Source organism: Mustela lutreola, chromosome 10, assembly GCF_030435805.1.
Source record: "Mustela lutreola isolate mMusLut2 chromosome 10, mMusLut2.pri, whole genome shotgun sequence".
In the NCBI taxonomy this organism is placed as follows: Eukaryota; Metazoa; Chordata; class Mammalia; order Carnivora; family Mustelidae; genus Mustela; species Mustela lutreola.
The window spans coordinates 11,049,078-11,063,347 of NC_081299.1; the positions used below are offsets into that span (position 1 = coordinate 11,049,078).

At 54.2% G+C, this 14,270-nt stretch overlaps 1 protein-coding gene across 6 annotated transcripts in view; it reads left to right on the top strand.

Annotated features, from left to right (window-relative positions):
- FBLIM1 (filamin binding LIM protein 1) overlaps positions 1–13,597 on the top strand; it is a 22,772-nt gene extending 9,175 nt beyond the window's left edge. For all 6 annotated transcript variants that reach the window (XM_059136661.1, XM_059136662.1, XM_059136665.1 and 3 more), the window contains 6 exons: positions 2,603–2,772; positions 3,302–3,419; positions 5,447–5,616; positions 7,788–7,966; positions 8,767–8,884; positions 12,069–13,597. In XM_059136661.1, the coding sequence (XP_058992644.1) occupies positions 2,603–2,772; positions 3,302–3,419; positions 5,447–5,616; positions 7,788–7,966; positions 8,767–8,884; positions 12,069–12,182 (869 nt within the window). In that variant the 3' untranslated portion in view covers positions 12,183–13,597. The remainder of the gene's footprint in view (positions 1–2,602; positions 2,773–3,301; positions 3,420–5,446; positions 5,617–7,787; positions 7,967–8,766; positions 8,885–12,068) is intronic.
- Positions 13,598–14,270: the final 673 nt, after the last annotated feature.

The window sequence follows — 14,270 nt, forward strand, 5'->3', positions numbered from 1 at the left end:
AGCTTGGGGAGCAGAAGAAACGTTTTCCAAGTGTGGTCTTTAAACCAGCAGCGGCGTCTTCACCTGGGAACTTTTCAAAAATGTCAATTCCCAGGCACTTCCCCCAAGCCCGCTGAGTCAGGTCCTCTGGGGGTGGGGCCCACCGTCAGCACCAGAGGATTCTGTGGCTTACTCACAGGTCTAGAATAATCCTCATTATCTTTGTCGAATGGATGAGAAAGCTCTAAGCCCAGAGAGGTGCCCCAGTGACTCAGCAGCGAATGGGACCAGAGCCCCATTGGGGTTGGGGGGGGGCAGGGCCTGGGCACTTGTGGTCTGCTTTCCAGGGGTGTCTAAGGCAGTCCTACCTTGTGAGGCTTGGCCTACCGTGTGCCCCAGAGACAGGTGGGAGCCGAAGGCTGATTCAGACCAGACTCCCTGTCCTTTCTCCCCAAGGCACTATGTTTTTTTAAAAGATTTTATTTATTTGGCAGAGACACAGCAAGCGAGGGGACACAAGCAGGAGGAGTGAGAAAGGGGGAAGCAGGCTCCCCGCCGAGCCAGGAGCTGGATCCCAGGACCTTGGGATCATTGATCTGAGCCCAAGGCAGAGGCTTAATGACGGAGCCATCCAGGCGCCCCTCCCCGGGGCACTTTTAACAGCTCTGTTCCCCATCAGGCTTTTCAAGGCCGGCTTCCCTCCTGACCCCCAATCCCCTCCTCCGGGGGAGCTGGGCAGTGCCTTCTTGGAACAGGGGTGGGAGTTACGGCATATAAGGAGCTGTTCCTGGACAGAGCAGAGCCTGGGGCTGTGGCCAGAGCTGGGCGATCCTCAGCCCTCCTCCTCCCTCGGTCCTCCCTGGAGCCCCGGATCCAGGCCCCTCCCCTTCTGTGAACCTCTGTAGACTGCAGCTTTCCCACGAAGAATTAAGCTCTTCTGGGGTGCCCGGAGAGGCCTGAGTCTCAGGTGGCTCAGGTCAGGATCCCGGGGTCCTGGGATCAAGCCCTGCATCCCCTCTCTGCACAGCGGGGAGTCTGCGTCTCCCTCTCCCTCTGCCTGCTGCTCCCCACTGCTTGGGCACATGCTCTCTTTCTCTCTCAAATAAATCCTTAAAAAAAAAAAAGTTAAGCTCTCTTGCACTAACCGTGAAAATAATGTCATGCGGGAGTGTTTTTCTTATGTATGTACGTGTGTTTGCTGTTGGGTGGTTCTTTTTTTTTTTTCCCCCTAAGATTTTATTTATTTATTTGAGAGATGGAGATCACAAGTAGGCAGAGAGACAGGCAGAGAGAGAGGAGGAAGCAGGCTCCCCGATGAGCAGAAAGCCCAATGCAGGGCTCGATCCCAGGACCCTGAGATCGTGACCTGAGCCGAAGGCAGAGGCTTTAATCCACTGAGCCACCCAGGCGCCTTATATATTACATCGTAGAGAGAAAAAGCACAAACAGGGGGACCTGTTTGCAGAGGGAAAGTAAGCAGAGGGAGAAGCAGACTCTCTTCTAAGCAGGGAGCCTGATATGGGGCCCAATCCCAGTACCCTGGGATCATGACCCAAGCCAAAGGCAGATGCTTACCTGACTGAGTCACCCACACGTCCCTAAAGTCTCTTAATTCCAGGGAAGTTTCCCCTTTCTTTTTCTCTCACATGCCGTTGACTTTTTGCAGAAAGTAGGGTCAGTTTCTGTAGAATGTCTCTGGTTTTTCCCTTGGCTCCCACACCTATTCAACTCATCCCCTCTCCCAAATTTATCATTAAGTGGAGTTAATTCCAGAAACCTGATGAGATTGGGTTTGGTTCTTGCTTATATTTGGGGTTTGTTCTGGTCAGAACATTCCATGGGTGTCCCCTTACCTGTCTACAACCTAACACGAACCTGAAGATCCCTGGTATCTGCCTGGGGTTGATCCGTGGATTCGGGTGGTGACAGTCTGACCCCTTTTCTGGAAAGTTCTCCATCTGCCTTTCACCTGATGCTTTCAACACTCGATAGGCATTATCTGAATCCGTTATTTAACCCAGGTGGTGGCTCCCACACTTGAGTGGCATATCGTCACTGGGAGGGTTTCTCCTGCTGTCAGTGGCTGCACACCCCCCCGCGTCCGTCCCCCCCCCCCCGCAGGTTCCGATTCTCCAGATCCAGGGCAGACGCAGATGGTGCATTCCTAGACATAGTTCCAGGCACTGTGGCTGCTGAGCCAGGAACCACACTTTGAGAGCTGCAACCTTAGGAGCTGAGTTTGCTTGTACTTCAACAGGGACCTTCTAGCAAGGATTTGGGGCCCTCGAGTGTCCAGGTAGGGAGGGCTGTTATGGAAGGTTCTGACAGCTTCTGTTTTCTGAGCCCACACCACGTGCCATCTCCCGTGCCAAGTCCTTCCTGTTCTCAGCCCGGAAAGGTTGATACCCATGTTTCCACTGAGTAAACAGACCCAGAGAGGTTAAGTGTCTTGCCTAAGGACACACAGCAAGTCAAAAGCAGAGCCAGAAATGGGACCCAGGCCTGGGGGGCCCTGGACCTGAGCTCTTGACCCCCATGTTGTATGGCCTTCTGGGTAAGTGCACACCTTTTCTGTCCGCCTGCAGAGACTCAGACCAACCCCTCTCTCCCCTTTTGGTTGCAGGATGTTCTCTCCCTCCTCCTCCCTTGGATGGTGAGGACACACTCCCCGACCTGGACCTCCTCCCTCCTCCACCGCCCTCCCCTGATGAGCAGCTCCCTGCCTCGATGGGAGCATCACTCATTTCAGACTTAGAACAGCTGCATCTGCCCCCGCCCCCGCCCCCACCTCAGGTATGGGTCCCTCCATCCCTGTGGAGCCCCAGGGTCCCCAGGGAGGGGGAGGGGGACGGAGAGTCTGCGCCTTTCAGGGATTTAAGCTTGGAGGTTGCTCCTGCCTGAGGGTTGTCCCTCTTCAATACTTTTAAGCTGGTAAAAGCTGATCCTGCTTTTCAAGGTCCCTGGAGGACGGGTGCCAGACCCTTTGCCCCCTCAGTTACCCCCCTTTCAGCTCTGAGAAGATAATTTTAATCCCCTGCCCTTCATAGAGGCCGTCGTAGTAACGGGCAGGATTCCAGGCCAGGCAAGAGCGATTCCAGAAGATTCTTCAGAAGTGGCTGGAAGTAGCTTTGGGCCCCAGCCACTGCCGTCAGCCTTCCAGCGGAGCGACGTTTGGTCGCTTGCCTCTCTGTGCCTCAGTTTCCTCCTCTGGAGAGCGGGGCTAATTGTGCTTGGTGCCATCAGAGGAGGAGCAGAGCTGAGAGGGCTGTGTGGGGTCCCCACTGGGTGACAGCTCCCCTGCCCTCCCCTTGTCACCCCACAGTCCCTGACCGAGGCACCTCCGCCCCAGCCTCGGCCTGGTCTCGCCAGGCCTGCGGAGGACGAGCTGCCGCCTCCCCCAGAAGAAACAGTCGGCTTCCACGAGAGGGAGGCGTCCACAGGTACGGGCTCGGGGCTGGAAGACTTCTGGGTGGTCCCCAGGAGCCCTCACTGGACACGCAGGAGCTTCCGAGCCGGAACTAGAAAAGCGGGGCCCCCGGCGTCTGTCCCACTCATGGTTCAGCCACGCGCCTCATTCCTGTACATCAGTTTTATGTTTATTACCTTAATCTTTTCCCTTTGTAACTGAAATCCATTTTTATGCTATTTTTAAAATATTTTTATATTTTATTTGAGAGAGAGAGGGGAGGGGAGGGGCAGAGCGCAAGAATCTCAAGCAGACTCCTCCCCGAGTGCCGAGCCAGATGCAGGGCTCAATCTCACGACCCTGAGATCATGATCTGAGCCTAAGTCAGGAGTTGGACGCTCGCTCCACTGACTGCGCCCCCCGGCGCCCTGAACTGAAGCCCATTTAAATATCGATCAGCAAAATGTGCTATGATAGCAAAATGCCTTGGATTTTTTCATGTTTAATTTTTTTTTAAGATTTTATTTGTCACAGAGAGAGGGATCACAAGTAGGCAGAGAGGCAGGCAGAGAGAGAGGAGGAAGCAGGCTCCCTGCTGAGCAGAGAGCCCGATTCGGGACTCCATCCCAGGACCCTGAGATCATCACCTGAGAGGAAGGCAGAGGCTTAACCCACTGAGCCACCAAGGTGCCCCTCACTGTTTAATTTTTTGAACACATAGTGTTCTTGCATAGACAAGATAAAAAGAACAGAAAGACAGACAGTGCAAAGTCTCCCCTTTAAGTCATCTGTGTGTCTCCCGCTTTCCTGTCAGATGGGCAGCCTCTTTAACATCTCCCGTATCCTTCCAGAGACATCTGATGCATATGCAAGCTGTGTCTGGGCTGCCCCCCGGCCCAGCCCATTTTTCCACAAACTGGAGCGAACTCTCAGCTGTTCTGCACTTTGCTTTCTTTCCTTCAAACACCTTAGGGCTCACACCACACCCGAACATAACATGGCTCCTTTTTCACAGCTGTATAGTATTCCACTGGGGCCCTGCTGTATATGTGTAGCCAGCTGCCTGTGGATGGACACTTAGGTGGTTTCTTGCTCTAACAAGTAAGACTGAGACGAACTGTCTTTCACGTGGGTCATTTTGCCTGTGTGCGAGTTTGTGAGAGAAATTTCTAGAAGAGAAAATACCAAGGCCAACGGGTACATGCATTTGGTCCTCCCGATCTGTACCACGCCCCCCAGCAGTGTCTGAAGGCATGACCCCCCCCACGCCTCCCCAGGCCCATGTCTTAGCCATCTACTTAGCAGCTGCTAAGTGCTTACCAGGCACCAAAAGCCTTCTCTACTCCACAGTTATGATCTAATTCTCTGGCTTCTTCTAGTCTTATAGTTTCAATTGTCATACTTAGATCTTTGATACATTTGGAATTATCTGGGCATAAAGGTGTCACCATGGAGCCTCCTTTAAATTTTTTTTTTTTTTTAAAGATTTTGTTTATTTATTTGACAGAGAGAGATCACAAGTAGTCAGAGAGGCAGGCAGGGAGAGAGGAAGGGAAGCAGGCTCCCTGCTGAGCAGAGAGCCCGGTGCAGGACTCGATCCTAGGACCCTGAGATCATGACCTGAGCCGAAGGCAGCGGCTTAACCCACTGAGCCATCCAGGCACCCCCTCATTTAAATTTTTACAGATGGTAACCCATGCGTCCCGATGCTGTGTCCTTTAATTTAGGCTTTTTTTTTTTTTTTTTTTTAAGATTTTATTTTTAAGTAATTTCTACAGCCAACAGGGGGCTCAAACCCACAACGCTGAGATCAAGAGTTGCACACTCCAATGACTGAGCCAGGCGGGCGCCTGTCCCCGATTTAGGCTTTCAGGGACTTTTCACATTCCTTTTTATTGCTCCTAAAATGAGGCCACACTCCCAACCCCCACCTCCCCACCCCCCCACCCCCTACCCCCGCCCTGGGGCTCGAGACCTAGCACTTTAGGCTTGTCCTGGGCGGTGCCTGGGTGCAGTTCTCCCAGGCCGGGTGACTGACAGCTGGTGTCTCCTCCACCCCAGATGTCTGTGCCTTCTGCCACAAGGCCGTGTCCCCCCGAGAGCTGGCCGTGGAAGCCATGAAGAGGCAATACCACGCCCGGTGCTTCACGTGCCGCACCTGCCGCCGCCAGCTGGCCGGGCAGAGCTTCTACCAGAAGGACGGGCGGCCCCTCTGCGAACCCTGCTACCAGGTAACCTCCCACTGCGGGTGGCCTCCGGGCACCAGACACCGTGCTGGGCCCTTGGAAGGTCTCCCATTATTTCGTTCCCCACAGTAATCCTGGGAGGCAGGCCCAGGGACCCATTTCACAGATGAGGACATTGAGGCTCAGCGAGGGGAAGGAGCTCAGCCAAGGTGTATTAGTTTTCTGTGGCTGCTGTGGTAAATCCCCACAAACTTGATGACCTCACACAGCACCCATTTATCCTACGGTTCCGGAGGTCGGAAGTCCGTGGGCAGACCTGCACCCCCTCTGGAGGCTCTAGGGGAGAATGTTTCCTTACCTTTTCCAGCTTCTGTAGCTGCGTCCTTTGTGTCCCTTGGTTCCTTTGTCCACCTTCAAAGTCAGCACAGTGGCTTCTTGCTTTGGTGTCCTGCTTCCTCCTCTCTGTCAGTTCTCCCGCTGCCTCCCTCTTACGGGGACACTGGGGATGGCACTTCGAGCCCACCCAGGATCCTCTCCCCATGTCGAGACGCTGAACTCAATCATATCTGTAGGCTCTTTGGCCATTAGAGCCCGTAGTCATGGGTTCCAGGGATTAGGACCTGCATGTCCTGGGGGCATGGACGCAGCCTGTCACACGTCACACTCTGGAAGGTGGTGGACGGTGGGGAGCAGGGCTTCTCCCACTGTGCCACCCAGTTCTGGAGCCCGTGCTCTTGCCTCTTGCCTGAAACTACAGGCTTGAGTGCACAGAGGAATCTGTGTCACCTCCGAGTACCAGAGGCCATCTGGGAGAGCTGGTTTGGTTGCCACGATGTTAGAATTGCAACCTTCTGATGGCGTGTGGTGCGCAGCCCACTCAGACGTGTGCCCTGGCTGTGTGCGGACCTCCCCTTGGTCTCATGAGTCGATAGCACCTGGGGGTCTGTGTTTTTAACAGGTCTCTCGGGTGATTCTGATACACACACTGCAGTTTGAAAGCGACTGATTCCAAGTGTTAGAATATTTGGAGGACTAGCTAGTAAACTCCAGACAATCTGGTGACCGTTTCAAGACATCACCAAAGTCAGGAGGCACCGTGGGAGCAGCAAGGAGCCAGGCCATCCGCACCCTATCCCTCTGACCCCCTCAAATGACAGGGGGAGATAACCTTATCCTCTTACCTGCTCACAGCCAGGCACGGGTGAGGCACTGAGGGGAAACTGGGGCGAGGGTGTACTGACAGCTGGAAACAGCAGGAGGAAGACTCTAGGCTGTGTTCTAGGGAGGGAAGGGCTGCCCCCAGGACAAGGAGAGAGGGGGTTACCACCAAGGGGGAGCAGAGACCAACACACCTTTCTGTCGGGATGAAATCAGGTTAAATGAACAGGAGCCCAGCTAGGAAGGGAGGGGACCGGTTTGGAAGAGAAGGTGGACAGGCTGGAAGGTCTTTGCTCTGGGTCAGTAATCTCTCTCTCTCTCTCTCTCTCCCCGCTCCCTCCCTTCCTTCTCCCGCCTTCCCATTCCCCTTTTCACCCCCCCCCCCCGCCATCCTCCTCATTCCAGAAGGGATCTGAGGAGCTTATAAGAATGCACAAATACCTATAGTAAATAATGTTGTACACTTAAAAATTTGCTAAGAGTATAGATCTCATATAATGAAATTTCAGAGATAGATAAATCAGAAGAGAGGAAAATTAAAGTAAAACGGGGGATGAAGCCATAGGGAAACTTAGTACCCCAAAATATATGACTAAAAGACCCCTATAGTCATTCGCTAAAGTGGGACACAGAATTTGACTCTGAGCTTCCCAGTGGCCAAATGGAAAAGGGAAAGAGTTTTGAAATTTATTGTCTGTAAGATCAAAAGCACACCAGTTCTTCCTGGAATTCCGTTTCCTGACTGTGAGGTTTAAGAGAAATTTCCCCCATGGGTCCTAGTGGACACTGGCCATAAGCAGGTCCTAGTAATGAAAAATACAGTAATAGCTCCTTGGCAGGATTCCTCACTCTAGGCCCAGGACAGAATGCTAAGCTTGATTCACTTTAACCAATGGTAGAGGTTTTGGGGTGGTGGTTACGGGCCAGTTGCATGAGCGGGAGCCCTTCTCTCTAGCCCTGTGCTTCTAGGCCCCTGTGGGTTACCAGCTAGAAACCCCTTGCTGCTTGGAGCGGGCACAGCCATGGGATGGCTCTGAGGCAGTGTCCCTCTGTCCCAGGACACCCTGGAGAAGTGTGGCAAGTGTGGCGAGGTGGTCCAGGAGCACATCATCAGAGCCCTGGGCCGGGCCTTCCATCCTGCCTGTTTCACATGCGTTACCTGTGCCCGGTGCATTGGGGACGAGAGCTTTGCCCTGGACAACCAGGATGAAGTGTACTGCCTGGACGACTTCTATAGGTATGAGAGGGGGTCTGCGTGCTGGGTAGGACTCAGCCAGAACAGAGGAGCCTGGCCCAAGCTCTAGGGGCTGGCACAGAGCATTCCTGCAATCTCTGGGCTCACAGAAACCTGTCTGCCTGGTCCACACACCCTATATTTGACCACACACCTGCTTCTAGCTGAAACCCCACGTACTTGCACTGTGGCAGGCACTTCACGTGAGTTAAGCCCTTTAATCCCCAAGCCTGGCCTGTCAGGCAAGTACTATTAAGCATTCTCTTTTACCAAATGTGGAAACTGAGGCAGGCAGCAGGTATGGAAGTTCCGATTCAAGCCCTGAGGCTGCAGAGGCTCCCTTTGGAGCTAGAGCCTTATGAAGCCGTAGCCCGAAGCTAGGACACCTGTCTGGCTAAGTCCCTACACTGGGGTTGTGCACTGCCCAAGGGGAGAGACAGCTGTGTCTGTTCAAAAGACAGGGAAAAAGAAGAAGCGTTGACCCACAGTACCAGATAAACGAAAGGGGGGGTCAGCCCCACTGAACACACATGAGATTTCTTGCCTTTCTAAAATTCAAAAGTTCCCCAGTCACTTCCTTGCCTCGAGCTAATTATACCCTGGGAAGCCGGGTCTAATTACACCAGCCTCTCCATCCGCTCCTGCCAGGAAGAAAGAGGCTTTGTGGCTGTGGCTGCAGGTGCAGTCACATGGCGACGCGTCCAAAATAGCTCCGGGAGCCGAACTAGCGCCACCCCGGCTCCCACAGCTAATTTCTGCGGTCCTGGCCAGAGCGCCTCAAGCGTGGGTTCCCTTCCCTCTAGGAAATTCGCCCCTGTGTGCAGCATCTGTGAGAACCCCATCATCCCTCGGGACGGGAAGGATGCCTTCAAAATCGAGTGCATGGGGAGGAACTTCCATGAAAACTGCTACAGGTGTGAGGTGAGTGGGGTGGTCAGGAGTCAGGATCACGCTGCGGGTGGCCCCCTGCTGCCCCCAACCCAGCCCTGCCGAGAACCCATGGGATGCCAACACTGTGCTGGGTGCCGGGACATGGGGACAAGTTGGGGTAGGGGCTCAGCTGCCAAGTGTTCACCACCCAGTAGCAGAGACAGATAAGAATGGAGATCATTAGAAGCAGTCTATTAATCAGAGCTCTGAGTTAATGATAAAAACCAAGCTCAGGGCCCCTGGGTGGCTCAGTGGGTTAAGGCCTCTGCCTTTGGCTCAAGTCATGATCTCAGGGTCCTGGGATCAAGCCCCGAGTCGGGCTCTCTGCTCAGCAGGGAGCCTTCTTCCTCCTCTCTCTCTGCCTGCCTCTCTGCCTACTTGTGATCTCTCTCTCTGTCAAATAAATAAAATCTTTAAAAAAAAAATGCTCATCCTGCTTTCCTCAAGAAAGGGAATCTCATTGATGAGATCATCAGGGCATCTCTCCGTCTCTCAGTTCTGCCCATTTTGTATGTTCGCTTCATTTTCTCTTCCTGGGGGCTAGCTCCTCTATGAGGAGAGGGATACAGGCGTGGTCATCCTTCCAACCTTGAAACCCCATCAAGGAAACTGGCCCAGTCTCAAGAAGGCCTCTGATTGGCCCAGCTTGGGTCACATGAGCCAATCTGAGCCAATCACTGGCCGGGGGGCTATGATGGACAATCCCTGAGGCCAGGGAAGCAGGTCCCCAGGACACAGGAGGAGTTGCTACGAGCCTGGGAAAGAAGAAGGGGATGCTGCAGAATGTAGGGAAGCGAAGATCGGAAAAAGCTGCCCAGCATAGGGCACCCACCCATCCCCCATCCCTCCCCCGCCCCCCCAGCAGCTTCCCCTGCTTGCTTCAAAGCTCTGCTGTCACCGTCTTGAAATTCTTCCTCTTCGAACAAGGGGTGCTACTTTGCCCTTTGCTCTGGGCTCTGCAATTATGTAGTCAGTCCTTCTAGGGAGACTCCCGAGTCCTTCCCTGCCTCTTCCTCTGTCACCCCCATGTTGCTGATGTGTCTTCTCTGGTGATGGTGACAAAGGTAGCAACCCTTTTTTTTTTTTTAAGATTTTTATTTATTTGATAGAGACCCAGCAAGAGAGAGAACACAAGCAGGGGGAGTGGGAGAGGGATAAGCAGGCTTCCTACTGAGCAGGAGCCCAATGCGGGGCTTGATCCCAGGACCCCAATGTGGGGCTCGATCCCAGGACCCCGGCATCATGACCTGAGCCAAAGGCAGACACTTAACGACGGAGCCACCCAGGTGCCCCAACGTAGCAATTTTTTTTTTTTTTAAGATTTTATTTATTTATTTGACAGAGAGAGATCACAAGCAGGCAGAGAGGCAGGCAGAGAGAGAGGAGGAAGCAGGCTCCCTGCTGAGCAGAGAGCCCGATGCGGGGCTCGATCCCAGGACCCCGGGATCACGACCTGAGCCGAAGGCAGCAGCTTAACCCACTGAGCCACCCAGGCGCCCCCAACGTAGCAACTTTTATGGTGCCACCTAAGTGGGGTGTCCCAGAGGACATCTCTTAGCCAGCCAGTGAGTAACTCCAAACATTTACCTTACTTTGCCATATTTAAACAGATGCATGGAGCCAAGAGGCTGTTTGTGCTCAAGTGACAAGGAGGCTTGGTGGAGAAGTTGACACATTGCTCCATATTACGTTGTGCGTTGGTTGTGGTTCAAGGTCCAGCTGATAATACATCTTGCCAGAACAATGATGTCATTTAAGTGCTGTTATCACCACCCTAGCCCTCATTAGGCCCCATAGTGATTAGCTTTTCCCTGAGCCTGGCTGGTGAGCACACAAACCCTCCCTGCGTACCCCTAGTCGGCTTGGCGAAGGCAGCTGTAAGCATCACCCAGGCTGCTGCTCTAAGTCCGGGCTCTGGCTCTAGCAGTTACATTTTAGAGGGGAAGGCTTGAAACACCGTGGCCCGGAACTGATCCGGGGTGCTGTTTCCCCAGGCAGAGAAATGGGCTCCAAGGTGCCATCTCAGATGAGGAACAATGGGGGAAAAACAGCCTGAAAAAAGTGACTCCAACTCTGGTCCATTAGACCTAGTTCTAGCCAGCTCTGGGCCATCCCACAGCTCCCTCACAGACTGTGACTCCGTCATAGATGAGGGCTTTTCTCCCTTGATTCTAATTGAGGAGAGGTCACATGTACCCTTTTGGGACGTGAGGTTTGGCACTTGATACTGCGGAATGCCAAGCAAGTAGCCTCTAGGAAGAGTACAGATCCGTGACCTTGCACGACTTGAGGTGCAGTTGCAGGGAACAGACAAACGAGGGCGCCCTTCTCCTCTGGCTGTGCTGGGTTAGGATGGCCGCTGGGACCCCAAAGTTGTCTCTGTGGGGACCAGCTGCTCTGGCCCGAGCCATGCAGCTTCCAGAGGTTGCCAGCTGAGCCCTGATTCAGGTCTCTGGACATTCAGTCGTTCCCATTGTTGCACTCCAGCATGTGTCCAGGGGAGGCTCCCAGTGAGGTGTGGGCAAAACGGTTAAGTGGGCAAATTTCAGGCCCCGAATCCCCAACCTCCTTGGTCCGAAATCCTTTGGAGATTTGAAAAATCAGAGGTTTGTGCCAGTGTTGAAGCTGTGCAGACAGGGGAGCAAGAAAAAAGATGCCTGGGCTCAGGCTAGAGACCTGTCCTGTCCCAGTCTAGAAGCAGCTGCCCGGCCTGAGGCGAGCCTGTCGTTCCCCAGACCTCAGTTTCCCCAGCTGTGAAGTGATGGGACGAGACTCGATTCAGTAATTCACGCAGCAGACGGTTATCGTGGGCTCGTGGGTGTACCAGAGTCTGGCCTAGGCGGGATCTAGCAGGAAATGGGGTCACTGCCTCTCAGAGCTTGCGTTCTAAAGGGGCTGCTGCTGGGTGATCACTAAGGCCCTTCTAGCTCTTCCTGAGATCCCTCAGTGTCCGTGACCCTCGGTGTCCTCAGTTCTCCCCTTGGCTGACTCCGCCCTCATCGCTCACACCTCCGTGGGGATGGAAGCCCCCATGGGCCTCGTCTTCCCGGCCCTCTGGAAGTACATTTGTCAGTTAATTTCATCAGCAAACGCGGGTGGGGGAGTCTGCCCCGTGCAGGCTCCGGGCCGCTTGCTCGGGTCTGGGGTCCATCCGCTCGTGCCTTATTTCCCGCAGGACTGCAGGATCCTCCTGTCCGTGGAGCCCACGGACCAAGGCTGCTACCCGCTGAACAACCGCCTCTTCTGTAAGCCGTGCCACGTGAAGCGGAGCGCCGCGGGGTGCTGCTGAGGGCACCCGCCGGGGCGGGAGGGCCTCTCCTGACTCAGTTTGCCTTTCTGACCCACGCTTGCACACTCTCCTTCTGAGCCAGGACAGGGACCGGCTCTGCCCCCTTCGTCGGGGACATGGGGGCTGAACCGCCCCAGGCTGAGCCCCCTCCCCGCTCAGAAGTGGGCAGTTGGCAGACGGACGGTGCTTCTCAGACTTTCCACTCCTCCTCTAGCCTCTGGGCTCTGGAAGGCTTTCAGGGCTCCCATCTCCGAGGCTCTCGCCCCTCTCAAGCACTGGCCTTGACCCCCACTTCCATGGGTGAGTCGGCATGAGTTCTCTAGATGCCACACCATGTCCCTAGCAATGACACTTTAGCTGTCCCCGTAGGGGATACTAAGACCAGCCCTGGCCTGCAGGACTGAGCTGTTTGGGTAAACCTCCAGGGTCCCTTAAAAAGCCCCACCCCACCCCTTTTTTTTTTTTTAACAAATTTGAGATTTAAACAGTGAGAAACATTCTTTGGACTTGGGGCGAGGTAGGGATCTTGGTAGGAAAAATCTCATAAATGTACAAGAATGTGGCCTAGCGGTGGGAGCCTTGGACGTCTCACCTGGAGGACATGTCATGCTGACGTGGGGACCAGGTATGAACCTGAACCGCCCAGCAGGGGCAGGCGGAGAGGGTGGTGTAGGCTGACATACCGGGGACGCCGGCCACCCCTCTGCCCTGCCTTCGGGTGCACCTCCCGGTGCCACAGTGATTCTCCATTAAGTGCCGGTTGTATGCTGGGACCAGGGTCCAGAAGCTCTGAGTGTCCTTCCAACAGCCTTGACCGGGGCTGTGTAGGCAACCCCCAACGCATGCACACACTCTTACGGGACAGGACTGGGCTGTCCCTTCTGCCTACCCGTTTATCCCCCGCTGTGTCCCACTCGGACCCTCCAACCCAGGCTGCCCTGTGACCACTGCTTCCGCAAGGCCGTACCTAGAAGATTCTTCTTTTTAAGGAAAATCACTTTTGATGCTTTGTAACTTCTGAGACTGCTTGTAGGGCATGAACAAATGAACTTTCCTCCCTGGAGTGTTCGGGGTGCACCACGCTCTCCTCTGCGGATGCCCTGGGCTCCGAGTACTGGGAGGGTCTCCTTCTGGAGCCCCTTAGGGGCCTCAGAACGGAGCCCAGCTTCTGGCTCAAAGCTTGGAGAGTGAGACCCAACCTCTGGGCGTTCACATACCATTTCCACAATTCTTGTAACCAAGAACCTCCTGTTCTCTTCTTCCTTAATATTTTCTTGGACTCAACATATTTTTTTTGTTTTACTTATTTCAAACTTTAGTCTCATGCTAAGCAATATATCCTGCCGTCACATCTTATGTGCTAGTTATGTTTTTTCCTATTACACGTGAAAATAAACGCGTACCTATTCAAAGTCTGTCTGTGTTCCAACTAAGATCTCTAGAGAAAGGCCGGCCTTCGGCAGTAGCTGGAGAAATGTGGGTTGGTTGTCTTCTCACTGTGGTACGAGTGTCCAGACAGCGCCTGTTCCTCGTTCCCCCAAACAGGGGCTCAGCTCAGCAGATGGAGGGACTCGTGTCCCTCTCCCTGCCCAGTGACGAAGACTTGCCTGCAGCAGCTGACCCCCAGGCATGCTGGTGCACCGTTCCCAGACACAGGCCACCAGCAGCAAGAGTGGCTGCAGGGTGCCCAGAGCGGGGCCTCTGTTTTGGGGGGCCCTCCAGGGCCGGCAGATCCTTTCACAGAGTCAACATCTGCCTGCGGGTTGTGCTGTCTGCACACGAACAGAACGTCCCCCTCCACCCTCGCAGGGACAGCCTGGCTCGCTTGGCGAGCGTAGCTCTGGAGAGAAGGGTGCGTGGAGCAGTGGCCTTGGGGGTGCTCAGACCTGGCTCTAGTCCACTCTTAACAGTGTAGACAAGTGATCAGTCCTGAGCCTTGATTTTCCTCATTGGTAAAATGGGAATAATGCTGACCTCTATCACAGAAGGTTGCTGTGACCAAAAGAAAGGAGTATCAGGCTGGTGAGGATTCACTCCCAGGGCTGGCCGGCAGCTCTTAGCATTCATCACTGGCCCTGTGACGCCCAT